General features: G+C 44.0%; 1 protein-coding gene across 1 annotated transcript; it reads right to left on the reverse strand.

Annotated features, from left to right (window-relative positions):
• Positions 1–2,614: 2,614 nt before the first annotated feature.
• Spn (sialophorin) lies at positions 2,615–4,479 on the reverse strand. Its single transcript, XM_026400434.2, has 2 exons — positions 4,418–4,479; positions 2,615–4,034 (listed from the first exon to the last, which is right to left on the reverse strand). Exon 2 carries the CDS (start codon positions 4,016–4,018, stop codon positions 2,654–2,656), a length of 1,365 nt encoding a protein of 454 aa, XP_026256219.2. The 5' UTR covers positions 4,019–4,034; positions 4,418–4,479; the 3' UTR covers positions 2,615–2,653.
• Between the last annotated feature and the right edge of the window lie 21,859 nt (positions 4,480–26,338).

Raw genomic sequence — 26,338 nt, forward strand, 5'->3', positions numbered from 1 at the left:
TGTACCACTGAGCTAGAACCCCAGCCCCGTAAAGCTTTTAAAAACATGGTTTCGAGTGACTATCACAATTATCATGAAGTTATAACTATTTTCATAATTGATACATTTGAACCTACCACCATATTTTTATATTTCATTATTTCTCTCAGTCTTTTTTTTTTATTTCTCCTCTAGAAAACTGAAAGGCAGCTGGGTACCATGGTGCACACCTGTAATCCCAGTGACTCAGGAGGCTGAGGTGGGAGGATTACAAATTAGAGGCCAGCCTCAGCAACTTGGTGAGATCTGCCTCAAAAGAAAATCGGCTGGGGATGTAGCTCTGTGGTAAAGCACCCCTGGGTTCAATCCTCATTATATATATATATATATATTAAAAAAAAATTGAAATGCCTCTATGTTTTTGCCTAACATATTTATTGTGCTCTTGCCTTCCCCTCTGCCAAAAAAAAAAAAAATGTCCTTCCTTTTTCCAGCCTGGCAAATCCTTCCTATCCTTCATAATCTCTGAGGGGTCACCTATTTCATATCTGCCAAGCACAGTAGCCACTAGGAATGTGACATAGACCCTGGGACAGACTCTGCAGCCTCCCAACCTTCCCTCGGGAGTGAGCAAGCCATGTGTCATTTTTTCCTTTAATGCGCTCACGAAATGAGTAACTTGCTTGTGTTTGGGCCTCTATTTTAACCCTCAGAACACCTTGAGATTTTCTAGACTGTGAAATTACTGTTGGGTGCTTTCCCACTCTGCCCCTGCTCTCTTCAGGATTTGCCCAGGACCTGAAAACCACGGCTCAGAAGATGACAGTATCTTTCCCATGAGAGGGAGGTGGAGCGGATGACCTCTCCATCTGGTGACAGTGTCTTCTAAATCTGAAACTGGGGCACTTGGTGTGACAAATCTAAGATAGCAGTTGCTGTACCCCTAAGGGACTTTGGCAACTCCCTTCTGCCATTCTGGGGCTGCAGTTAGTCCAAACAGCAACTTTGGATAAAATAGGAAAAAGTGTCCAGTGTGGCCCCCGGGTGCCCAGTCTGGCTGCCAAAGGACACATTTCCATGCCAGCTTAGCCCTTCCCCATGGGCCAGGACTAGAAGCAATGGCCCAGCCTAAACAATAGCTAGATGCTGCCACCACTCTTCATTCCCTCTGCCCTCCGACTCCCTCAACCATAGGCCCTCCCCTCCCCTCCCCTCTGGGCCACACGGTGGTCACACTCACATGGCTCCCACATCTCTTTTTTTAATAGGTCAGTCTGTCTGCTTTCAAACAACTGCACTCTGACTCAACAACTTCCTCTTTGCAAATTTCCTCTTGGCTCTGGGGAAACAGCACAACCACCTTTGGCCCCTTTGGGCTGGGGCGGGGGCGGCTCTCAGGGGCAGCATAGCTGTGAGGTTTGTCCCCTCCTGTCTACCCCAGATCCACAGGGGAAGTCCCTGGCACTCCCCTCCCTGGGCATCCCCTCTCCTTATTTGACTCACTCTCACTGATTCCCCTGGGAGAAGGGAAGAAGCTGAGCCCTGGAAGAGGACGTGGGGACAGCAAATTAAACAGACAACAGCAGGGACCAGTCCCCTCACTTCCAGGCAGACGCCTCTCCACAGCCTCTGTGTGTGCGTGTGCGTGTGTGTGTGTGTGTGTGTGTGTTGGAAATGGTGGCCGAGCTGAAGGAACAGACTTGGTAACATATTTGGTCTTTTTATCAAGTTGGCAAAATTGGCATTTTTTTGGGGGGGGGCTACAGAGAGAGTCGGATTTTCTGCTAGGTGCACCCCGTCTGAACCAAGACAAGAGCACATATATTCTGAGCAGTCCCTGGGTCCCCCACCCTGGGTTTGGCATCTCCTTAGTCTCTGCCCACTTTCTGTCCCATCCCTCCCACTGCACTTACTGCCACCCTCTGTAAACACCGTGGAATCCTCACCTCTGGCACAAATGGCATCTTGAGTGGACCCCGGCAGGTGTGGGGTCTCTGAGAACTATACGAGGCCAGAAAGTCTTTTCATCTTTGTCCGTGGAAGACGAAATAATGAAGTCACTGGCCGCTTCAGTCCATAAGTCGGGGACAGGGTCATGGCTTGGGCTATGGGCCAGCCCAGAGTCCAGTGCTCTGGGAAATGTCACAGAGGACACAGCTGGATAGCCCTGCCCAGTCCCGGCTCCTGGCTGGGCCAGAGTGAATGCAGGTCCTGGGCTGGCCCAGTAGGACTGTCCTACCTGAGGGACTTGTGTCACCTACAAAGTTTAATCCTAAGGAATTTGGGGGATTGTCATTTCCTTCTCCAATGTCCTCAAGAGGGATCCTTTGAGAAATCAAGTGAAGGTTGGCATCATGGAGACTCAGCAGCTGGTTCCAAGAACAGAAAGTAATGGGGAAGCGGTGGGGGAAGCGGAGGTCAATGAGAAGGCTGAGTCTTTCCGTTCACAAACATTCTATTCTGCAGGTGCGCCCCGGCCCAGGTGACAGATGTGGCACTGGGTAACAATGCTGGCGGGAGGCTTGGGGTTGAGAAGGTAGGTGCAATTCTGAGTCAAGACGCTGGGCAAGAACCCAGAGGGTGCTGAGTGAGTGTGCAGGGTGAGGAAGGGGTTGGAAGCGATGCTAAGGGAGGAGGGGATGGCAGATGGCAGGGATCCTCAGAATTGCATTATTTACAAACTTGAACGTGCAGCCCCATCCCCCACTTCTGGCCCATTGGAAGTGGGGGCTTCCACCGCCTCATCCTCACTGCCCACCAGTGGCTCCTCTTCCCCCTTTGTGTTGGAACCTGACCCAGACTTTAGTTCCTCCAGCACCAAGGAGCCCTGGCGAGACTTCCGTCTGCTGAAGAAAGTGGTGAGCAAGGGCCGCTGGCCAGACGCCTCCGTCTCAAGGACCCTAGAGTCTTTGTTGCCCCCAGCCCCTCCCCCTGGAGTGGTTGTGGCCTCCTCATCAGGGACCCTGGCTGGCCCAGCCCAGGCATCCACCACTCCATTGCGCTTTCCACCTGTGTTCAGCATCAGGACCCCGGTTCTCCTCTTCTGTCGCCGGCGCCACAGCAGGAGCAGGGCCAGGAGGACTATGACCACCAGCAGGGCCACAAGCACAGGTACCAGCAGCATGCCATTCGACCCTGATTTTTGCGGGGAGCTAGTGCTCATGCTTATAGAGGACTGGGAGGTAGTAGATGCAGAGGTTTTTATGCTAGTCACTGGGGGTCCTTTGGTCACAGTGGAGGTCCCCAGAGAGCTGGTTGTCATGGTGACAGAGTGTCCCTTGGTTTCATTGGAAGGTTCCAGAGAGATAGTTGCCATGGTGACAGGGAGTCCCCTGGTCTCATTGGAGGGTTCCAGAGAGCTGCTTGTCATGGTGACAGGGGGTCCACTGGTCTCATTGGAGGGTTCCAGAGAGATAGTTGCCTTGGAGACAGGGAGTCCACTGGTCTCATTGGAAGGTTCCAGAGAGCTAGTTGCTATGGTGACAGGGGGTCCGCTGGTTTCCTTGGAGGTCTCCAGAGAACTAGTTGTTATGACGACAGGGAGCTTATTAGTCACATTGGAGGTGTCCAGAGAGTCAAATGTCGTGTTTTCACTTGTCACAGTGGGGTTTCCCGAAGGCTTCACTGAATCAGTGACCGAAGGGTCACTAGTTGCATTAGAGGTTTGGGGGAGTACTGATGACTTCTCAGTGGACACTTCCTGGGATGTTGTTGGCTCAGGTACAGGGGGCCCAGTGATGGCGCCAGTGAAAGTCTGAGGGTGGGTCTCGTCACTGGTTGTAAAGGTAGTTGAGGAGGGTGGGTGTGAGACCAGGCTTCCAGCGCTATTGGCCTCCTTAGGGTCACTTGTTACTGGCATGGCGGAGATATCTGATTTGAAGCTCGGGGTACCTGTGACTTCAAAGGTACCTGTGACTGAAGAAGCAGAGGATTGTCCTGTGGCATTCGTCATGTTCACCACAGACTCTTGGCTCACCACCTGGACCCAGAAGCCCCCAAAGAGAAGGAGAAGCAGCGCCATTTCCAGAGCGACAGGCATGCACAGGAGTTGAGACCTGCGGGTGGGGAAGTTGGAGAAACAGAACACTCAGGGGCTAGGGGAAGGACCTAGCCAAGCCCTCCCCCCTGCCCACTTCCCTGCCAACTGCCAGCCCAACTTGTGGTTTAACGACTTTTCCACCCTCGCTTTTACTATTATCAAAAATAACAAGGGAATGTGCTGGCGGCTCCCCTATCACCCCCACCATATGCACCCCGCACACCAAGCCTTGGCAACTGAGACTCCAGCAGTGACCATGCCCTCTGGGTCTCTCCTTATTCTATGCAGCCCAGTGGCTCCAGATTCTCTCTTCCCGTCACCTGTCAGGATCTTTTTAAGCCATATGCACACTGCCAGGTCTTCTGAGGCCTCTGCCTACTCCAGGTCACACACTCTTACCAGTTCAATTTGATAAGGTGCAGGGCTGGCGCCAGCCACTCCAACTCCTCCTAAGGTTCAGGCAGGACTGGGGCAGACTGGGCCCCAAGGGGAAAGGAAGTGGGCTCTGGCTCCACCCACCCCACCCCTGCATCCTGCCCCACCCACTCCCGCTCCCATCACCACCGAGGTACTGGAGGACTTGGGGGCTCAGCAGAGGGAGGAGAGGGTGTGGGTTTTCCGGAATGGGAATTTGAGTCTTAATTGGGGTACAGAATGGCAAAGGGTGAGAGCTGGCATAAGAAGGTGCATCTAGAGGGTGCAGAGGGGGAGATGGGAGGGGAGGGTGGTTTCCTTTACATCTGTGGTCCCCCAAGCTGTTAGGTCAGGACCCAGGGTGGTGCATTTCCTGTCCCCAAGAGCTCCCAGGAAGTAGCAGGGTCAGGGGAAGCCCCAGACTCTGACTGGGGGCCCTGAAATCCTTTGCAGGCTGATAAGTTCTTGACCACACCAGAAGGAATTAAGGGTCACCACAACAGCCCCCATTAGGACATGCTTAACTAAACCAAGGCCCTTACTCAACATTTCCTACACCATGATTTTATTTTTGTATGCTACTAGTAAAGATGTGGGGATCTATATGGAAAATGGTCTGGAAATATATCTACTGAGGGGTTAGCCCAATTGTACTTGGCTGGGTGAGAGTAGGGATTCTCTCCTCCAGCCCACCCAAGGTGCTGGGGATGGAATCCAAGGCCTCAAAGGTGTTGTGCAGGGGCTTTACCACTGAGCTATACCACCAGCCCCAAGTAAAGAACTATGTAATTTTTTTTTTCCCTTTGGACATTTGTTTCCTGACTTTCCTCTAATTGAGAAGCTTAAACTTTTTGGTATGTGTCGTTTGGGGGTTTTGCCTTTAAAAACGGATTTTGATATTGTAAAAGCAACACTTGTGCATAATAAATTAGAACGGTCCCCAGCAGTGTCAGGGAGTATGCCCTAGTTCCAAGCTGATGAGTTAATCTGACCCAGAGACATGAGACTCTTGGGTCAGAGACTTAGGAATTCATTACTCACAGAATAGCAAGAAAAATAAGCATTAGGTTTATATCGATGCCGGGAGTCCCCGGGGGGAGGTGACACAGAAGGGTCCATTTTGTGTGGGGGGGGGGCGGGGGGATTGAATCCAGGGCCTTGTGCATGCTAGGCAAGCACTCTACCAACTGAGCTATTTCCCCAGCCCAGAAGGGTCCACATTTCCACTGTGTACACAGTAGGCCCACATGGCAGCCAAGGAACCCTGACCTATTGCCTCTTTTATAGCCCGTAGTAACCCAACCTACTGCATGTCTTGAAGGGAGACACAGTTTCATCCCTGAGTTGCCCACCACAATACAATGCTGAAAACGACTTGGGTATGGAATGATCAGGGCCTTGCATCTTTGGTATACCAATAAGAATGTGCAGGGATGCTCAGGGGCTGTGGCTGATGGCTTCTCCCACCAGTCAGCAGAGTATCAAATGAAAATGAAAAGTTTCACACCCACCCCCAGATAAATATTTCTTACAGTGTGTTTATACAAGCATATATTTGTGTATTTTGTTATATACTGTTCTGAACTTTTTTTGGTTTTGTTATTGAAAAATATTTTGGCAATTTATATATCTCCCATACATACGGTTTATTTTTTGTTTTGTTTTGTTTTTTTAATTTTTTACAGTGCTAGGGTGTCGAGTTCCTTGTGACTAAGACACTCAGGGTCACTCCAGGGGAACTGGGCTGCACAAAATAACCACACAAGAGACAAAGAGACCTTTTCCTTTGGAGTCCTGTGATGGGTCCTCTGACATTAAGGGTCCTCAGAAAGAGAGAGAGAGAGAGAGAGAGAGAGAGAGAGAGAGAGAGAGAGAGCATGTGCTGAACACTTTTATTGGGGAGAAGCCATTCAAATGAGGCAAGGGGTCAAGTTTCAGGGGCTGACTCTACCTTCCAGATGTCTGCTGTCAGCGGGTTGGCTGACATCTTGGAAGGCCACACCCAAAGGCAGAGCAAGAGAAAGGGACACACAAAGTGTTTCCATGGAACATTCTATCCAAAACAGGGCAAAGGGGTAATATCACAAAGGAACAGGTGAGCGTAGCTCAATCCATGGGGCAACAGGCCTGTGTCTGAAGATGCGTCCTCAAACTTCCAGGACCAGTCAATGTCCAGGTCACTACGAGATGTAGTGACAGTCAAAGCCTCTCTGGCTCAGAGAAGGAGAATTCGAATCATTCAGACTGGCTCCCCACACTAGGGATGGGACCCAGGGCCTCATACAAGCTAGGCAAGTTCTCTACCACTAAGCTATAGTCCCAGCCATATGCATTATTTCAAAAAATACCAATCTCTCTATTTTATGTTTGCAGTTCCAGGGATTGAACCCAAGTACCATTTTACTACAACCACAGTCCTTTTTCTTATTTCTTTTGAGACAGGGTTTTCTTGAATTCGAGACCCTCCTCCCTCATCCTCCCAAGTCACTGGGATTCTTGCTTCCAAATGCATTACATTTCATAGAAAGCACCTCAATTTAAGTATTCCTTATTGATGAACATTTAGATTGTTTTCAATATTTCATCATTATTAACAGTACTACAGCTGGTCGTGGTGACACACTCCCTATAATCCCAGCACCTTGGGAGGCGGAGGTCAGCCTCAGCAACTTAGCAAGGCCCTAAGCAACTCAGTGAGACCCTCAGTGAACCACTTAGGATGTGACTCAGTGGTTTACCACCCCTGAAATCAATTGCTGGTAGAAAAAAAAATCTGCAATAAATGTTTTTGTTTATTTTTGTGGGATGATCATGTATTAAAACAAAGATTGGGGAAGAAGAAAGACATTGGGAAAGGCAGTGAGGGAAGAAGGAAGGAAAGCAGAAGAAACTTTCCCACTGTTAGACATTTACATTGTTCTGACCTTTTGCTATTGCAAATAGAAAAGCAAGAATAGGCCGGGCACAGTGATTCACGCCTGTAATCCCAGCAGCTCAGGAGGCTGAGACAGGAGGATTGCGAGTTCAAAGCCAGCCTCAGTAACACCGAGGCACTAAGCAACTCAGTGAGACCCTGTCTCTAAATAAAATACAAAATAGGTCTGGGGGTGTGGCTCAGTGATTGAGTTCCCTTGAGTTTACTCCCTGTTACCTGCCCCCCGACCCTCCAAAAGTCAAGAATACTTAGCTGCAAAACTAGGTGTGGTGGCACATGCCTGCAATACCAGCAGTTCAGGAAGTTGAGGAAAGAGAATCACAAGTTCGAGGCCAGCCTCAGCAAACTTGTCTCAAAAAAAAAAAAAATTCATAAATAAATAAATGGCTGCAAAGTAATTAGAGGTGAAACATATTTTAACTGTAGAAAAAGATTTTTTAAAAAATGATGTAAGACTGCACAAAGACTCTCATCCTTTAAAATAAAACCCACTGAGGCAAAAATCATGTTTGACATGGCCAAAAATAAGAGACCCTAAGGTGAGGGAGAGATTAAAAACAGGAACTAGGGGTGACCTCAAGGTACCAGAGAAGAGTGAAACTGAGAAAACTGCTGGCAGCAGTGGGGACTGGCACTTGTCATTTGCCGGGTACAGTGCCAAAGATTCTCCCTGCCTGATTCCAATTGTTCCTCGAAGCGTGAGGAAGCAGAGGCACTGAGAGGTTGACTAGCTGCCTGAGGAGCTTAGGTGAGCTGGGCTCAGAGCCCTGCATGGTCTATGCACATAGCATTTACTCCTGAAATCACCCTGTGACATCCATGCCGTTAACCCCATTTTACAGGTGAAGAAACTGAGAAACAAGTCTGAAAAACAAAATGATTAAGAGATTTGCAACTCCTTCAACCAGCAAGTGCTAGAGATGAGATTCAGAGCCAGGCTATTTAAAGGCCAAAGACCAAGGGTAAGGATCTTCATCTGATGTTGCTTATGTATGAATAATCCAATAGAGGCTAGGTAAAAGAAAAAGGAAAAGAAAATAGGGGCTAGATAACAGTCTTTAGGTGTGTCTAGGAAGATTTCAGAGAAGCAATATATTTGAGCTGGATCTTTAAAAAACTAAAGGAAGCCAGAGGCCAAGTGCAGGGATGCACGCCTGTATTCCCAGTGGGTCCGGAGGTTGAGACAGGAGAATAGCCAGTTCAAAGCCGGCCTCAGCAAAAAGCAAAGTGCTAAGCAGGTCGATGAGACCCTGTCTCTACATAAAACACAAAAAGGGTTGGGGATGTGGCTCAGTGGTCAAGTGCCCCTGAGTTCAAACCCTGGTACTTCCCACCAAAAAAAAAAAAAAAAGAAAAAGCTAAAGGAAATAGGGACCCATCTCCTTCTCTTATACACACATCCATCCAACCTATCTATAAATGCAGTCATTTCCACCTTCAAAATGGACCCAGCATCTGACAACCAGGTCTTGGCTTCCAAATACACTGTCCCTGTAGGAACCAGGGCTCTTCCAAACATGACTGATTCCAGGGCTGGAGTAGGCAAAGCATGAGACAAGCCTGGAAAATCTTCTTGTCTCAAATAAGTGCTCAAAGAATAATAAAGACATGTCCAAAGGACAAGGAACCAGCTTGAAGGAGTTACAAAGCCAAAGCAGGGATACTTTGAGCATCAAAAGAAACAATGGGGGCTGGGGTGGTGGCTCAGTGGTAGAGCACTTGCCTAGCAAGTGTGAGGCCCTGGGTTCGATTCTCAGCACCACATATAAATAAATGAAAAAAAATAAATAAATAAAGATCCATCAACATCTAAAACAATATTTGAAAAATAAGAAAAGAAAGAAAGAATGGCAAAGGCAGGCATGGTGACACACTTCTGTAATCCCAGAGACTTCGAAGGCTGAGGCAGGAGGATGGCAAATTTGTGGCCAGCCTCAGCAACTTATCGAGGGCCTAAGCAGCTTAGCAAGAAATAAGTGCATCAAAGAAGAAAAAAATTAAAAGGGCTGACTATGGGCTGGAGTTGTAGCTCCATGGTACAGCACTTGCCTAGCATATGTGAGACACCAGATTTGATCCTCAGCACCACATAAAAATAAATAAAATAAAGGTATTGTGTCTGTTTACAACTAAAAGTTTTTTTTGTTTTGTTTTGTTTTTTTAAGGGCTGGGGGTGAAACTCAGTGGTAGAGCATCCCTGGATTCAATCCCCAACGCTGGGGGAAAAAAAAAAAAAGTTAAAAGGATTATAGAGTTAAAAACTGACCAATTACAACCACCATAATAATAATTGGTTCAGGTAAAATGGATATTAAAATCACTAGATAAAATTGGAGCTGTGTGTGTGTGTGTGTGTGTGTGTGTGTGTGTGTGTAGAATATTTATACAGTCTTAAAGTATCTCCCCACGGATTTTATATATATATATATATATATATATATATATATATATATATATATATAATTATATAAATATAAATATTTATTTATTTATTTAAATTTCAAAGGGAAAATAATAACTTTAGAGTAGAGAAATCTAACCAACAACTTTTTTTCCCCCCCAGTGTCAGGAATAAAGGCCACAGCATCCCACAAGCTACACAAGAGCTATAACTAAGTCACATCCCAGCCCAAGAGATCTGTCTTAAATAAAGTTACCAGTAAGAGGATACAAATCAACCTTACAGGCCTGATATGATTCAGTGAAAAGAACACAACATCTCCAACAAAAAAAAATGCACAACCTGAATTTAACCACAAAATACCAAGCAAGTCGGGCACAGAGGTGCAAGGTTGTAATCCCACCCACTTGGGAGGCTGAGACGGGAGGATTGTAAATTCAAGGCCAGCCTCGGCAACTTAGTGAGGAGACCCTGTCTTTAAAAAAAATAAAAATAAAAAATAATAAGCTGGAGATGTAGCTTAGTGGTAGAGAGCTCCTGGTTCAATCTACCATATGAAAGAAAGGAAGAAAGAAAGAGAGAGGAAAGGGTGTCGTTAGAGACACTGTCAGGATAATTAGAAAAATTTGAATGTAGATTGTAGGTAACAGTGTTGAATTAATATTAGCCTTCCTGGATTTGATCAGTCAATTAAGGTTGTGAAAGAGAATATCTCTATTCTTAGGAAATACATGTTGGAAGTATGTAGGAGGGAACAATCACAGTTCTGGCTGACTTCCTCTTCAATGGTTCCACACACAAAATAATAGCAGTAAAAATAATAATATAGGAAGCCAGGTATAGTTGCCTATAATCCCAGCTACTCAGGGGACAGGAGGATTGCAAAGTCAAGGCCAACCTGGGCAATTTAGCAAGACCCGGTCTCAAAATAAAATTTAAAACAAGAGCTAGGGATGTAGCTCAATGGTAGAGTGTTTGGGGTGTGGGAGGCCCTGCGTCTAATTCCTGGTATGGCAAACTGAATAAGTAAAATAGTGATAATGCAAGATATAAAAATATAGCATATGTGGTCAAGTGTTCACAGGTAGTAAAGCCACATGAAGGGTCGATGGGTGTGACCCATTATTCTTGAAACTGTTCTGTAAATTAGCATTTTTCCAAAACAGACAACATATTAGGAAATATAAACTGGGCATGGTGGCACACATCTGTATTCCTGGCTTCGGTGGTAGGCTAAGGCAGGAAGACCGAAAATTTCAGTTCAGCTTGGAGAATTTTTGAGACCCTGCCTCAAAATTTAAAAAGGTCTGGGAGAATGTTTTCTCTAATATAAGGAGGTTGACTCCTAGCGGGGTAGGGAGGGGAACATGGGAGGAAAAGATGAATTCTAGATAGGGCAAAAGGGCTGGAGGGAAAGGGAGGGGTCAGGGGATTAGCAACGATGGTGGAATGTGATGGACATCCTTATCCAAAGTACGTGTATGAAGACACGAATTGGTTGTCAACCTACTTTATATACAAACAGAGATATGAAAAATGGTGGTAGATATGTGTAATAAGAATTGCAATGCATTCTGCTGTTGTGTATTTAAAAAAAATAGAATCAATTAAAAAATAAAAATAAAAGGGCTGGGGATGTAACTCTCAGTAGTAGGGCTCTCCCATGTTCAGTCTCTAGTACAAGAAGAAGAAGAAGAAAAACTAGAATCTGACCACCTGACCACTCTTGCTCTTTTTACTGTTTTTTGTTTTGTCTTATGGTATTGGGAATTGAACCCAGGATGCTCTGCCACTGAGCTACACCCCTGGCCCTTTTAATTTTGTTTGTTTGTCTGTTTTGGGTACCAGGGATTGAACCCAGGGGTACTTAATCACTGAGCCCTTTTTATTTTTTATTTTGAGACAGGGCCTCACTAAGTTGCTGAGGCTGGCTTTGAACTTGGGATCCTCCTGCCTCAGCCTGCGGAGCTGCTGGGATGACAGGCAGGTGCCATCATACCTGGGCCTCCTTGGCTCCAAGCTGTTATCATCCCTCCTGTGGATCTGCGGCATTAACTCCGGTCTGGTCCCCTCTGTGTGTGACTCATTCTCCTTCAGCTTGCCACAGAGCAGCCAGAGGAAACGGAATTGAACATCTTATTTCATTTTTCCTTGGGATACAGTTCCCACTTCACTCAGGGTAAAAACAGAAGTGGGCCACAGCTGATCCATCTCGCCCTCCTTCTCTGCCCACATTGCCTCTGCTTCTGCCACCCAAGCCTCCATCCATTTGTTCATGGAGAATCACAGATGCCCAGAAAGCTCTTCTCTCAGTCTGGTTTTCTTTTCTCAAATATCACCTTCTCAGGATGGCTTTGCCTGGCCGTCCTACGTACAAATCACACCCCTCCCTCTGACCTGCAACCCCATCTCATTCCTCTTTCTGCCCATAGTCCCTCTCACCTTCTAATATACCTATTACTTACTTTTAAATTTCATTTCTGTTAGGTCCTTAGGCCAAAGTAACTCCATTTTGAAAATCAGCACCCGCTCACCCAGGCATGACCTTCCCGTGAGGCCCACCCCAAAAGAGTCCCCAATTAGAGAAACCACAGCAAAGACGTCAAGTGACCATCACAGGACCAGATGGGTTATTTTTTAATGACTCCATTGTACTGGGCTATATAGTTGAGAAGTTTTTTTCCAGCAGGCCGCTGTACCTGGCAGGAGGGCCGCCTGCCAGATATTCTCTGTCAATACACATTGGCTTGACTCAGAGATGTGTCTCCCATGGATACTGGCACCAGCTACCCTAGAAATTTCTGTCTTTCTCCCCTCCCTGAAACGGAAGCTCCATGCCCTGGGGCAACGTGTGTCTGCTCACTCTTCGCCACCAGAGAAAGTGCTTGGTAAACAGAAGGTGCTCCATCGTGTTTATTAACTGAAGACTTCTCAGGCTGAGAGAAAAAAGAGGAAAGGAGGCTGAAAACGATTTGGGTGAAGGCAAGAAGGTCACGGAGGGGTTGAGGCTGGGATGGAGGCTGTAGGGTGCTAGGTGGCCACAACTGGCCACCAGTCTGGAGGAGGTCAACAGAGGCCATCAGTGGTTATCGTTCTTCTACTGAGATAATGACCCTGCCCTCTGCAGACTCCTAGTTGCCCAGCAGGGTTTTTTTTTTGGGGGGGGGGGCAGGGGCAGGTAGTGGGTACCAGGAATTGAACTCAAGGGGACTTGACCACCAAGCCACAACCCCAGCCTTTTTTTTTTTTTTTTGCATTTTATTTAGAAACAGGGTCTCACTAAGTTGCTTAATGCCTCAAGGTTGCTGAGGCCGGCTTTGAACTCGAGATCCTCCAGTCTCAGCCTCCTGAGCGCTGGGATTACAGGTGAGCACCACTGCGCCCCGCACTCTGCAGGCTTTTGAGGGGCCCTTTGCTAGCCAGATCCCAAGGCAGACAGGAGCTGGCTGAAACCCAGGGATAGAGAAGCCAAAGAAGAGAAGTGGGACTCTGAGCTTGACTCCGAGTTACATCGTCTGTGTGGCCTTAGGTCACACATTTAATCTGTCTGCCTGTTTCTCTGTCTATAAAATAGGGCCAATGAATATTATTTTTCAAAGTTCTTGGAGTATTAGACAATGTGTGGGGCCCTCAGTAATAGTCTAACAAGAACTAGCTGATGTTTGCAAGAGGGGGCATTGTGACCCAGCACCATGGCTCACACCTGGAATCCCAGCAATTTGGGAGGCTAAGGCAGGAGGATTGAAAGTTTGAGACTAGCCTGAAAATTTTACTAAGACCTGTCTCAAAATAAAATATAAAAAAGGCTGAGATGGATCTAAGTGATAGAGGGATCCCTGGGGTCAATTCTCAGAACTGGGGGGGAAAAGAGAGATAAAGATAGAGAGAATTACAAGTCTCTCAGGAGTTGACAACTTCCACTAAGCCCCTGCACTTAGGAGACATAACCAAACTCTTGCAAGGCTTCTATCATGACAAGGTCCCATACTCAGGACGACCCCTTACCTTCATTAATAAACCTGCCTGAGAAAGCTCAGTGCTGACACGTACCTTGCTAACACACCTGAAGGTAGGCCCCTGTCGCCTTCTTAGAGCATTTGTGACAAAAGACTTACAACTGTACTATAAATACAGTCGGCCTCTTTATCAGCAGGTCCCACATCAGTGGCATTAATCAACTGTGGATCAAAAATATTCTGGAAAAAAAAATTACGTCTCTACTAAACAGGCTTTATTATCATTTTTCCATAAACAATACAGTTTTTGTTGTTGTTATTGTTTTTGGTACCAGAAACTAAACCTAGGGGTGCTTAACACTGGGGAACACCCCCAGCCCTTTTATTCTTTTTATTTCTAGACATGGTCTTGCTAAATTGCTGAGGCTGGCCTTGAACTTGGAGATCCTCCTGCCTCAGCTTCCTGATTCTCTGGGATTTCAGGCATGCACTGCTAATGTTGTAGGGACAGACAGGACAAGGCACTGAAGATAGCAGGAAACAGTTTTATTTGGCTGCAGCCAGGTTCAAAGGGCACAGCTTTTGCTGTAATCAATTAATCCTCTGAACCCCGAGTTCAAGTAGTTTCAGAGTTTTATACCCAGCATGTAAGGGGAGGGGCTCAGAAGTTCACAATGTGCAGAAGTTCACATAAAATCAGCTTTTTTTTTTTCTACTGTTTTGGGCAAGTTAACCCTTCAAGGACAACACCTGAGAAGGGGAGAGCTTCTTCTCCCCTTTCTTTCCTTCCCCTGCCAGCTGTTACCATGGAGCCCAGTTGGTAACTTCTCTTATCTTAGAAATGTAGACATCTCTGTGAAGCCCAGCTCAAGGCCAGAGGCCTTGTTTATGCATTTCTACAAACTACTATACTGGATAAATGTTTGTGAAAAACTAATAGGGGGGTGTTCTTCCAGGCTAGCAGCCAAGTAAAATAGGGCAACACGAAAATAGGAAGTTTATCCACATTGAACTCTTTTGTAGATACTCTTTTGCTGACAGTCCTAAAATCAGCCATGGTGAAGATTTCTGAAGAAGCCTAGTTAAGATTGTTTGTGGAGGAGGGGGTGCCACTACACTGGGCCTAGTTTAATAACTATGTAAATAGTATTGGTTTCGTGTTATTGTAAGTCATCCAGAGATGGTTTAAAGTATGAGGGAAGATGTGGGTATGTTATATGCAAATTTACACCATCTCGGGAGGCTGAGACAGGGGGATTGTGAGGTCAGAGCCAGCCTCAGCAACTGAGTGAGACCCTGTCTCTAAATAAAATGTAAAAAAGGACTGAGGATGTAGCTCAGTGGTTAAGGACTCAGAGGTAGAGCACTTGCCTAATATGCATGAGGCACTGAGTTCAATCCTCAGCACACACAAGGATAAATAAAGCTATTATGTGCACCTACAACTAAAAAGTAAATGTTTTTTTTTTTAAATAAATTAGAGTGGAGTTCAGTTCTTTCCACTCTTGTCAGTAGTTATTGAATAAAATCTGTTTCCAAGTTTCACCTAATGTCTGGCTGTGTTTCCTTTTGACACTTTAATTCCCATTCCCATCCTCCAGGGCCATGGGATTTGGGGTTGTTCCTGGCCTGGAACACTTTCTTCCCACCTACAATGCTCTCAGGAACAGTACGGGAAAGTCAGGCAGTCCCTGTCCTCTGGGGAATTTCTGGCTAGTCATGAAGCAATGTTTATTTACTAATTTCTTCATCGAAAAGCATGATTTCTTGATTTGTACCAAAGTAAGGCTCATAATAAGGTTTGTCATAAAGGTAAATAGTCATTCCCCTCCCAAATCATGGTCCTAGAAAAGAAATATTTTAGTACTATTTTTTTTTTTTTTTGTACTGGGGATTGAACACGGGGGCACTATACCACTGAAGCCAGCCATTTTTATATATTTTTTCTGTATTTTGAAACAAATATCTCACTAAGTTGCTTAGGGCCTCCCTAAGTGGCTGAGGCTGGTTTTTGAACTTGCAATCCTCCTGCCTCCGCCTCCTGAGCCACTGAGACTACAGGCATGCGCTACGATGCCCAGCTCATTTTAAATACTTGTAACTTTTTCTCATTTTGATTCAACCCACCTCCCAAGGTCAGTAAAGTTCCTATTTTCAGTCCCTTCATAACTGCCACTAAAGTTACTTTTGGGGGGTGGGGTGCCAGGGATTGAACTCAGGGGCACTGAGTCCCATCCCCAGCCCTATTTTGTATTTTATTTAGAGACAGGGTCTCACTGAGTTGCTTAGAGCCTCACCATTGCTGAGGCTGGCTTTGAACTCATAATCCTCCTGCCTCAGCCTCCTGAGACTCTGGGATTACAGGCATGAGCCACTGTCTTATTTTTGTAACTGTATCCACATTTTTTTGCAGTGCTAGAGATCAAAGCCAGGGCTTTGCACCTCCTAGGGAAGCACTAAACACGGAGCCACACCCCTAGACTGCTTTTGTAATTTTAAATAATTCCTCTCTATAGTCAGTTTTGGTATGGGTTAACGGACCCAGAGGAGCACAGTTGCTCAGGGAGAAAACTTGGGGACCAGTCTTGCTGGGTACCAGACTGATTATTATCCTGCGCCACAAATGAAACCTTTCAGTGTCTCAGTTTGCTCTATGTAAGAAGGGATAAGGATAATAATCCCTGCCTGGCACTGTCAGTGGCGTCATTAAAAAGTTAGGACATAGTGTGTGGAACCAGTGTCCCTATGTGACCTGTAAATGTTGGCTGTAAAGAGAGGGAGGGCTGGGGTTGTGGCTCAAGTGATAGAGCGCTCGCCTATCAGCACCACATAAAAATAATATAGATATTGTGTCCACCTAAAACTAAAAAATAAATATTAAGAAAATAAAGAATGTCAGTCCCTTTATGACACAAAGATAGTGGCTTCCCTCCTGTATCTCTCTTCTGCCCAACTTCTGTTATCTGGACATTCACCTTTCAAATGTGAAGTGGAGATAATAGTGGATTTTCTTGTTCACCTCTTCTAGAGGTGCACAGCTGGCCCCATGAGGCTATTTTAATTAAAATCAAATGAGACTTAGAATTCAAGGAACTAGAAAAGCAAAAACAAGCCAAACCTAAAATTAGAAGGAAAGAAGTAACAAAGCAGAAATAAACAAAATTGAAACTAAAAAAATTACAAAAGATGAATAAAACAAAAATTGTTTTTTGAAAAGATAAATAAGATTTTTTTTTAAAAAAAATGTAGCTAGATTAAGGAAAAAAGAGAAAGAAAACCCAAATAAATAAAAGCAATTATGAAAAAGGAGACATTACAACTGGTAGAAAGAAATACAAAGGCGAGACTATTATGAAAAACTACATGCCAACAAATTGAAAAACCTAAAAGAAATGGATAAATTTCTGGATGCAGATGACCTTTGAAGAAACCATGAAGAAATAGAAAATCTGAACAGAACAATAATGGTAACAGGAATAAACTGATAATAAAAAGTCTTCCAACAAAGAAAAGTCCAGGATCAGATGGCTTCCCTGTTGAATTGCACCAAACTTTTGAAGAACTAAGGCCAATTCTTCTCAAACTGTTCCAAACAATTGAAGAAGAGGGGCTGGCACAGTGACACCGCCTGTAAACCCAGTGGCTTGGGAGGCTGAGGCAGGACGATTGTGAGTTCAAAGCCAGCCTCAGCAATTTAGTGAGACCCAGCCTCTAACTACAATATTAAAAGGTGGAGGAAGGGCTGTGGCTGTGACTCAGTGGTAGAGCACTTGCCTAGCATGTGTGAGGCACTGGGTTTGATTCTCAGCACCACATATAGATAGATAGATAGATAGATAGATAGATAGATAGATAGATAGATAGATAAATAAATAAAGGTCCATCAATAACTAATTATAAAAAAATTTTTAAAAAAAGGTAGGGGAGGGAGGGGCTGGGCTGGGCCTGGGGCCCAGTGATATAGAGTGCTCCTCTAGCACATTCCAGGCCTTGGATTTGATCCTTAGCACCACATAAAAATAAATAAGTAAAATAAAGATATTTTAAGAAGGGGGGGTGTGCTGAGGATGTGGCTCAGTGGTTAAGTACGCCTGGGTTCAACCCTGGTACAAGAAAAAAAAAGAGGGGGAGGACTGGGGTTGTGGCTCAGCGGTATGTGCAAGGCACTGGGTTTGATCCTCAGCACCATATAAAAACAAATAAATAAAATAAAGGTATTGTATCCAACATATATATCATATATATATATATATATATATATATATATATATAGAGAGAGAGAGAGAGAGAGAGAGAGAGAGAGAGAGAGAGAGGATACTTCCAAACTCATGCTGTGCAGTCATCATTACCCTGATACCAAAACAAAGACACAACAAAAATAGAAAACTAGGGCAATATCCCTGATAACACAGATATAAAACTTTTCAACAAAATACTAACAAGCTGAATACAACAGCGTATCAGAAGGATTATACACCATGATCAAATGGGATTTATCCCAGGGATACAAGGATGTTTCAACATGAGCATATTAGCACACGAAGCATCCCATCCAGAATGAAGGACAAAACCTATACGGCCAGGTGGGGGTTGTGGCTCAGTGGTGGGGCACTTGCCTGGCATGTGTGAGGCACTGGATTTGATTCTCAGCATCATATTAAAAATAAATAAATAAATAAAATAAAGGAATAAAAATGCAATAACATTATTAAAAATAACTATACAACCATCTCAATAGATACAGATAGAACTTTTCATGAAATGTAACACCATTCCTGATTTTAAAAAACCTCAGTGAATTAGATATCAAAGGAACATATCTCAACATAATAAAGGGCAGACATGACAAACATATTGACAACATACTAAGCAGGGAAAGGTTGAAAGCTTCTCCTCTAGGATCCCGAACAAGATGAGGATGCCCACCTTCACCTCTTTATAAAGTAAAATATAAAAAAGAGCTGGGGATGTGGCTCAGTGGTTAAGCACCCTTGGAGTCAATCCCCAGAACCACAAATAAACAAACAAAAAACCCACTTGATACTCTCCAGGCTTTTCCATATTGCTGCAAATGACAGAATTTCATTCTTTTTTCTGACTGAATATAATCCATTGTGGGTATGTGTATTTATGTGTGTGTGTGTGTGTGTGTGTGTATACATATTAAATTGCCTTTATCTGTTCATCCAATGACAAACACTCAGGTTGATTCTATTCTTGCCTATTTTGAATAATGCTGCAATAAATATGAAAGTATAACTATCACTTGAACATAATTATTTCCTTTCCTTTGGCTTTATACCCACTGGCCTGATTGTCAGATCCAATGGTATTTGTAATTATAGCTTCTTGAGGAACCACCATACTGTTTTCTTTAATGGCTGTACTAATTTACACTCCCACCAACAGTGTATGAGAATTCACTTTCTCATCCTCTCCAGTATTTTTTAATATTCTTTTTGTCTTTTTGATAATAACCATTTTAACTGAAATATATTTATATGTCTTTTGGGTAATGTCCATTTATATCATTTGTCCACTTTTTATTATCACTTTATTGTATGTTTTAGTACTAAAGATTGTACCCAGGGGCACTTAAGCAATGAGTCACATTCCCAGCCCTTGTTATTTTATTTATTTATTTATTTATTTATTTATTTATTGAGACAGAATCTCACTAAGTTGCTTAGGGTCTCGATTGCTCAGGCTGGCTTTGAACTTGTGCTTCTCCTGTTTTAGCCTCCTGAGCTGCTGGGATTATAGGTGTGCACCACCGCACCTGGTCTTGCCCATTTTTCAAATCGGATTGCTTTTTTTTTTTTTTTTTTTTTGCTGTTAAATTGAGTTCCTTACATATCCTGGATATCAATTCCTTGCCAGATGTACAGTTTGTAAATACTTTCTCCCATTCCATCAGCTGTTTTTGCACTCTGTTTATTGTTTCCTTTACCATTCAGAAGATTTTAGATTGATATAATCCCATTGTCTATTTTTGCTTTCATTGTCTGTGTTCTTGAAGTATTTTTTTTTTTAAAGAGAGAGAGGAGAGAGAGAGAGAGAGAGAGAGAGAGAGAGAGAGAGAGAGAGAGAGAGAATTTTTAATATTGATTTTTTAGTTCTCGGCGGACACAACATCTTTGTTGGTATGTGGTGCTGAGGATCGAACCCGGGCCGCACGCATGCCAGGCGAGCACGCTACCGCTGAGCCACATCTCCAGCCCATCTTGAAGTATTTTTTAAAATTTTTTTTTTTAGTTGTCAATTGACCTTTATTTTATTTATATGCAGTACTGAGAATTGAAAGAACCCAGTGCCTCACACATGCGAGGCAAGCACTCTACCACTGAGTCACAACCCTAGCCAGTTTTTGAAGTCTTATCCAATTTTTTAAACCAGAGAAATATCCTGAAGACTTCCCCTTATATTTTCTTTCATTAGTTTTATAGTTTCAGGTATTATATTTATTTATTTTTAATTTTTTAGTTTTAGGTGGACATAATATCTTTATTTTATTTTTACATAGTACTGAGAATCGAACCCAGTGCCTCACGCATGCTAGGCGATCGTGTTACCACTTGAGCCACATCCCCAGCCCTCAGGTCTTGTATTTAAATCTTCAATCCATTTTAAGTTGATTTTTTTTGTGTGTGTGTTGGGGGTGGGTACCAGGGATTGAACTCAGGGACACTCAACCACTGAGCCCCATCCCCAGCCCTTTTTTGTATTTTATTTAGAGACAGGGTCTCACTGAGTCTCCTAGTGCCTCGCTTTGGCTGAAGCTGGCTTTGAACTTACAATCCTCCTGCCTCAGATTCCCAAATCTCAGGGATTATAGGCCTGCGCCACCGCACCTAGCTGATTTTTGATTTTTGATGTTGATTTTGTATCTTGACACTTTACTGAATTCATTTATGGATTCTCATAATTTTTTGGCGGAGTCCTTAGGTTTTTCTATGTATGTCATGTCATCTGCAAAACAGGGACAATTTTACCTCCTCTTTTTCAAATTGGAGGCCCTTTATTTCTTTCCCTAGCCTAAATGCTCTGGCTAGGACACCCAGCACTCTACCACTGAGCGACAGCCCCAGCCCCTTCACTTGCTCTTAATCGTCTTAAAAATCACTAATTTTGGCAATCACACAGCTGGGCAATACCTATTAGTCTCCCCCTAGCTTCACTGTAGATCACACCTCTGATATGTGGGTTATGATAATGGTTGTCTAGGTTACTCCTCAAGCACCCAAGGCCACTTTTGCTGAATACCCTGACTTCACTTGGGCCTACAGATGTCCTATGAGTGACAGTGGAATGACTATGCTTGGCATCTCTGTCTTCATGTTGTGTATATTCCTTATTCCCTGAATCTCTGGGTCAGATTCAACTCAGCTGTGTAGACATGTTGATCATTTGATAAATGCTCTGTCCAAAGCTATAATAGAGGGTTAACTTGACCTAGACCTGCCTAGTCTTCCTATGACAGAGCGAGGGCCCACTGCAATCCTGAGGCCACCACGGTGGTCTTTGGTGACTGCTTCTTATGAGTATACCAGAAAGATTTCAGACATGGTCACTCAGAGTAGCAGGCATGAGTTTATTAGAAGGGACACTCAAGGGAGAGAGTGGGTCCTCGGATGATGCACCCCTCCTGCCATCCAGTTTTACTGGGGATCTCAGGGAAGTTTCCAGGCAGTCTCATCCAGCTCTACTTCTTGAATTTTGACTGACAGCAGAACTGCATCAGACTTCCAAGCCCCACAGCATATGGTCTTACCCCATAGTGGGGAGACACACTAAGGATTCAAGGCAACTCTGGGCACTTTGGCTCATGCTGGCCAGTTCTGCTTGAAACCTGCTCTTACAGATTTTATGGTTAGGGAGCTTGCTTCTAATTATGATATCTCCCTGAATTTTGGAAACTGTTCTGTGTAAAATTCACAAAGTTGTCCCTCTGGTAATTCATGTTCTTACTGGCAGGGTGGAGCCTTTGGGGCTGGCATTTCTCCTGCACATAACAGGTTTTCTCATGAAAAATGCAACAGATCCTATTGGCTTAAGTCAGGCAGGGCTGCAGGTAAGTTGCTTTTTAAAAGAAAGCATATGGGGTCAGCGGAGTGGGTCCAGTTTATAGAATTATCTTCTTAACCTCATGTTCCCACTGCTTACGTTTGTCTGTTACCTATCACTGTCCAATCTTCAAGGTCAAAGATGCCGACTTGCCGCCATGACCAAAAGATCTCCGCCTACTCCCAGAAAAGAGATGAATATTTCTCTCCTTTGTTAGCTAGTCCCTCTCCCTTATTACCCCTTTCCTGACATGTCATTCCCTCAACCTCATGGAGTCAAAAGGCTGATTTGCAAGCAAAGCTCTTGATTCTCTATTATTTCTATTTATTTATTTGTGTGTGTGTGTGTGTGTGTGTGTGTGTGTGTGTGTGTAGTTGTGGATGGACAGAATGCCTTTATTTTATTTATTTTAAGGAGTGCTAAGAATCAAATCCAGTGCCTCACACATGCCAGGTAAGTGCTCTACCACTGAGTTACAGCCCCCGTGTCTCGTCTCCATTCCTTGGCCACTAAATAAAGCCTTTTTCTTTTTTTCTCCCAACATTTCTCTGTTCAACATTGATTTGTTTGTGGGATGAGCCTCAAAACTACGGCTTGGTAACAGAAAACCTTTTTTCTTTCTTTCTAAGGATTATGTGAATATTGCTCAATACACAGTCAGAACTTTGCTATGGTTCCTACTGATCCTTTGGGATACACCTTTTCATTTTTCTTACTTTCTGATCACTTTCCCTAATTCCGAGCTCCAGAGTGGCCCACCCCTCCCCACCCCTCCCTGTTGCTGCACAGTTTCATCTTGAGCTCAGCAGTTCTTTCTCTCCTGGATGGATCTTCTGTCTCCTGTACCCCACAACTTCCTATTTCAGGGCTTACCCCATTCATTTTTCTGGAGCACATCTTCAAGTCACTTCCTAAGAAAGTGGTCTTCCTAAGAAGTAGGTACACTTTTCAAGTAATCACGTGCCTAAATGTGTCTTTATTTCCTTCTCACACTTAAGATAGAATTCTAAGCTAAATAACCATTTCCCTTAGAATCTAGAAGGCATTGGCTTACTTTCTTCTAGAATCTTGATACATAATTTTGCCAGTGAAAAATCTGATGTCAATCAGTTTTTCTTTAAAAAAAAATAAAAGCAAAAAAGAAAAATGTACAGGTTCAAACTTCATTTAGTCTTTTTTTTTTAATTTTTATTTTTTGGTACTGGTTGATACTAGGAATGGAACCCAGGACCTCATGCATTCTAAGCAAGTGTTCCACAACTGAGCTACACCCCAGTTCTCCAATTAGCCTTTTATTGGTTTACTTGGAAGTATGAAAAAAGAAAGAAAGAAAGAAAGAAAGAAAGAAAGAAAGAAAGAAAGAAAGAAAGAAAGAAAGAAAGGAAGGAAGGAAGGAAGGAAGGAAGGAAGGAAGGAAGGAGAAAGAAGAGCTACAACTAGGAACAGTGACCTCTTTTCCCAGCAGACATAATGATTAAGGACACATCCTACAACCCAGAGAACCATGCCCCAGGATGATGACAACATTGTGGGTGGCTGAGCAAGGGGACAGAGAGCACAAAATAATCGAAGCATCACAAAAGCTGATCAATGGGCCTTGATTCCCACTGGTCCCCTTCTGTGGGCTTCCTAGAAGTTGGGTTTTTAGCTCTTAGTAGCCAAAAGTTTTATAAGTATGCAAAAAATTTAAAAAATAATCCTAGAGGAAATAAATTATATAAAGAAAAGAAAAATTTGATATTCCTAGAGAAATTTGAGAAGATACTGCTTCCTTAAAATAAAAACAGTGTTTCTTTTTTTTCTTAATTTTTTTTAGGTGTAGATGGATACAATATCTTTATTTTTTTAAAGAGAGAGAGAAAGAGATGGGCTGGGGATGTGGCTCAAGTGGTAGCGCGCTCGCCTGGCATGCGTACGGCCTGGGTTCAATCCTCAGCACCACATACAAACAAAGATGTTGTGTCCGCCGAGAACTAAAAAATAAATATTAAAAATTTCAAAAAAAGAGAGAGAGAGAATTTTAATATTTATTTTTTAGTTATTGGCGGACACAACATCTTGTTTGTATGTGGTGCTGAGGATCAAACCCGGGCCGCACGCATGCCAGGCGAGCGCGCTACCGCTTGAGCCACATCCCCAGCCCTACAATATCTTTATTTTGTTTATTTATTTTTATGTGGTGCTGGGGATCAAACCCAGTGCCTCACACATGCAAAGTGAGTGTGCTACCACTATAACCCCAGCGCCCCAAAACAGGGTTTTTTACAAAGAAATAGAGCCCCAGGCTGAATTCTTAGAAATTAAAACAATAATACTCAATTACCAAAAGTATTGGCACAAATATGTCAAGGAACTATTCCGGAAAAGAGAGGTCCCCAAAAGTGGGGGTGAGGGACAAAATATAACAGACAATACATGAAACTGTGTTACTTCAGGTGAACACAGGCTACTGTAACATGACACACTGAAGTGGTGGTCTGTAGATTACTTTGTTCTGTGTACTGGGGGTTGGGGTGCCAGGGATTGAACCTGTGAGAAATAGAAAGTCTGATGGTCCATTTTCAAAATATAATATTCAGCCTTAATTGGATACAATTGTAGTCATTTTAATTGTAGCCCTTCTCTTTTGACAGCCCTAAATCTAAAATTAGCCAATTACATAGATTGTTATGCCCACTGCATAGGTTAGAGACTGCCTATGCACCAGACTGCCCGCCCTGATGCACTTGCCAGGTAGCTAGCCCTTCTCAAAAAAGTAACAGTTTGCCTTGCCCACCCACTTTCAAGCATGTTTGATGTCTTGCAGCACCTGGTTATTTCTAACAAACCCAAGGCCACTTTACCACTGAGCTACATCCCCAGCAAAGAAACCCTGCAACATGAAAGGAAAGCACCAAAGTAAACCAACCAAGCCCTTTTAAAAGTTTTTATTTTGTGAGAGGGTCTCAATAAGTTGCTGAGGCTGGCCTTGAACTCGAAATCCTCCTGCCTCAGCCTTATAAGCTATTGGGATTGCTGTGTCACAGAGCCAGCTGATTACTTTGTGTGTGTGTGTGTGTGTGTGTGTGTGTGTGTGTGTGTGGTGCTGGGGATTGAACCCAGGGCCTTGTGCATGTGAGGTAAGCACTCTACCAGCTGAACTATATCCTTAGCCCCTGATTACTTCTCTTTAATGGAACATGCCCAGGTTGAGTATGGTGGCTAGCAAGGTAGCTCTGTTTGTCACATTATTCAGGGACCCTGGTTCCTTCATAGTCACTGCTCTGCCATCTACTAGGGCCTTGCTGTCATGCACATGTTTGGATATCAGGGAAAAGTAAGTACAGAGGTGGCCCGATCTCTTAAGGCCTAAGCCTGGAAGTCACATAGATGATTTCCATCACATGGTATTGGGGAAAACAATTACCTGACCACAGCTCCCTGCAAGGGATGCTGGGAAATGTAGTTCAGCCATGTCCTCAAAGAGAGAAAAGATATTTGGAATTTGGTGAACACTGAGTAGTTCTCACCACAGAGACCCAAAATCCAACCCATAAGATTGCCAGGAAGAGAGAATTGAAAAGGGGAAGAGGAGACTAATCACAGAAATATCACAAGACAACCTCAATCTGCTGAAATCAAGCATCCTCCGCTGAAAAGCCCAGCAGATGCCTGCCCAAGGAACCCATGGACATCCAAACCCCAAAAATGTCATTCATAACTTACATCTAAGGAACAGGAAGCAGCTGGTGATGAAATCAACCTGAATGAAAGAGGGTGAGAGAGGCCTAAGGAAGGGCCGATAGAATGACAGGCTCCACATTTAGCTGGGTGCTTCCCAGGACTAACTCCCAAAGGGGAAATTTCTATGAGTTCTCATAGTTAAAAAAAGAAGAAGAAACAGAAGTTTCTCAGAGGAGGCCACTGTGTTTCTGGTATTTCATTTTCATGTGAGGACATACCTCGTGCCCGCTGATGTCACTGTGATGAGGGCTGAGGAGCATCAGCCCACAGTAAGGACATGCATGGTGCGTCCGACAGACTCAATGGGAGGCCGTCCCCACTCATTAACAGGGAGCCCCCCAGGTACGTACCTGGGTTTCAGTTTTCCTCACTTTTAAAGAGGGAATAGGGAATCTACCTCAAAACATTAATGTGTTCATTTATGCCACAAATATTTGCTGAATACCAACTTCATGTCAGGCATAGAAGAAATCAGATGTCAGGCAGATCCAAGTGACTTTAGGTCATCATAAAGACTTTTACTCTGAGTTAATAAGGGGCAGTCAAAGAATTTTTCTTTTCTTTTCTTTTATCTTTTTTTTTTTTTTTTTTTTTTTTGTGTGTGTGTGTGTGTGTGATGCTGGGGATTGAATCCAGGGCCTTGTGCATGTGAGGTGAGCACTCTACCAGCTGAACTATATCCTTAGCCTCTGATTACTGTTTGAGCCCTTTTTTAATTTTTTATTTTGAGACAAGTTCTCCCTAAATTGCTTATTAGGACCTCGCAAAGTTGCCGAGGCTGGCTTTGAACTTGCAATCCTCCTGCCTCCGCCTCACAAGTGGCTGGG

The sequence above is a fragment of the Urocitellus parryii genome, chromosome 9 (assembly GCF_045843805.1).
Source record: "Urocitellus parryii isolate mUroPar1 chromosome 9, mUroPar1.hap1, whole genome shotgun sequence".
Taxonomy (NCBI): domain Eukaryota; kingdom Metazoa; phylum Chordata; class Mammalia; order Rodentia; family Sciuridae; genus Urocitellus; species Urocitellus parryii.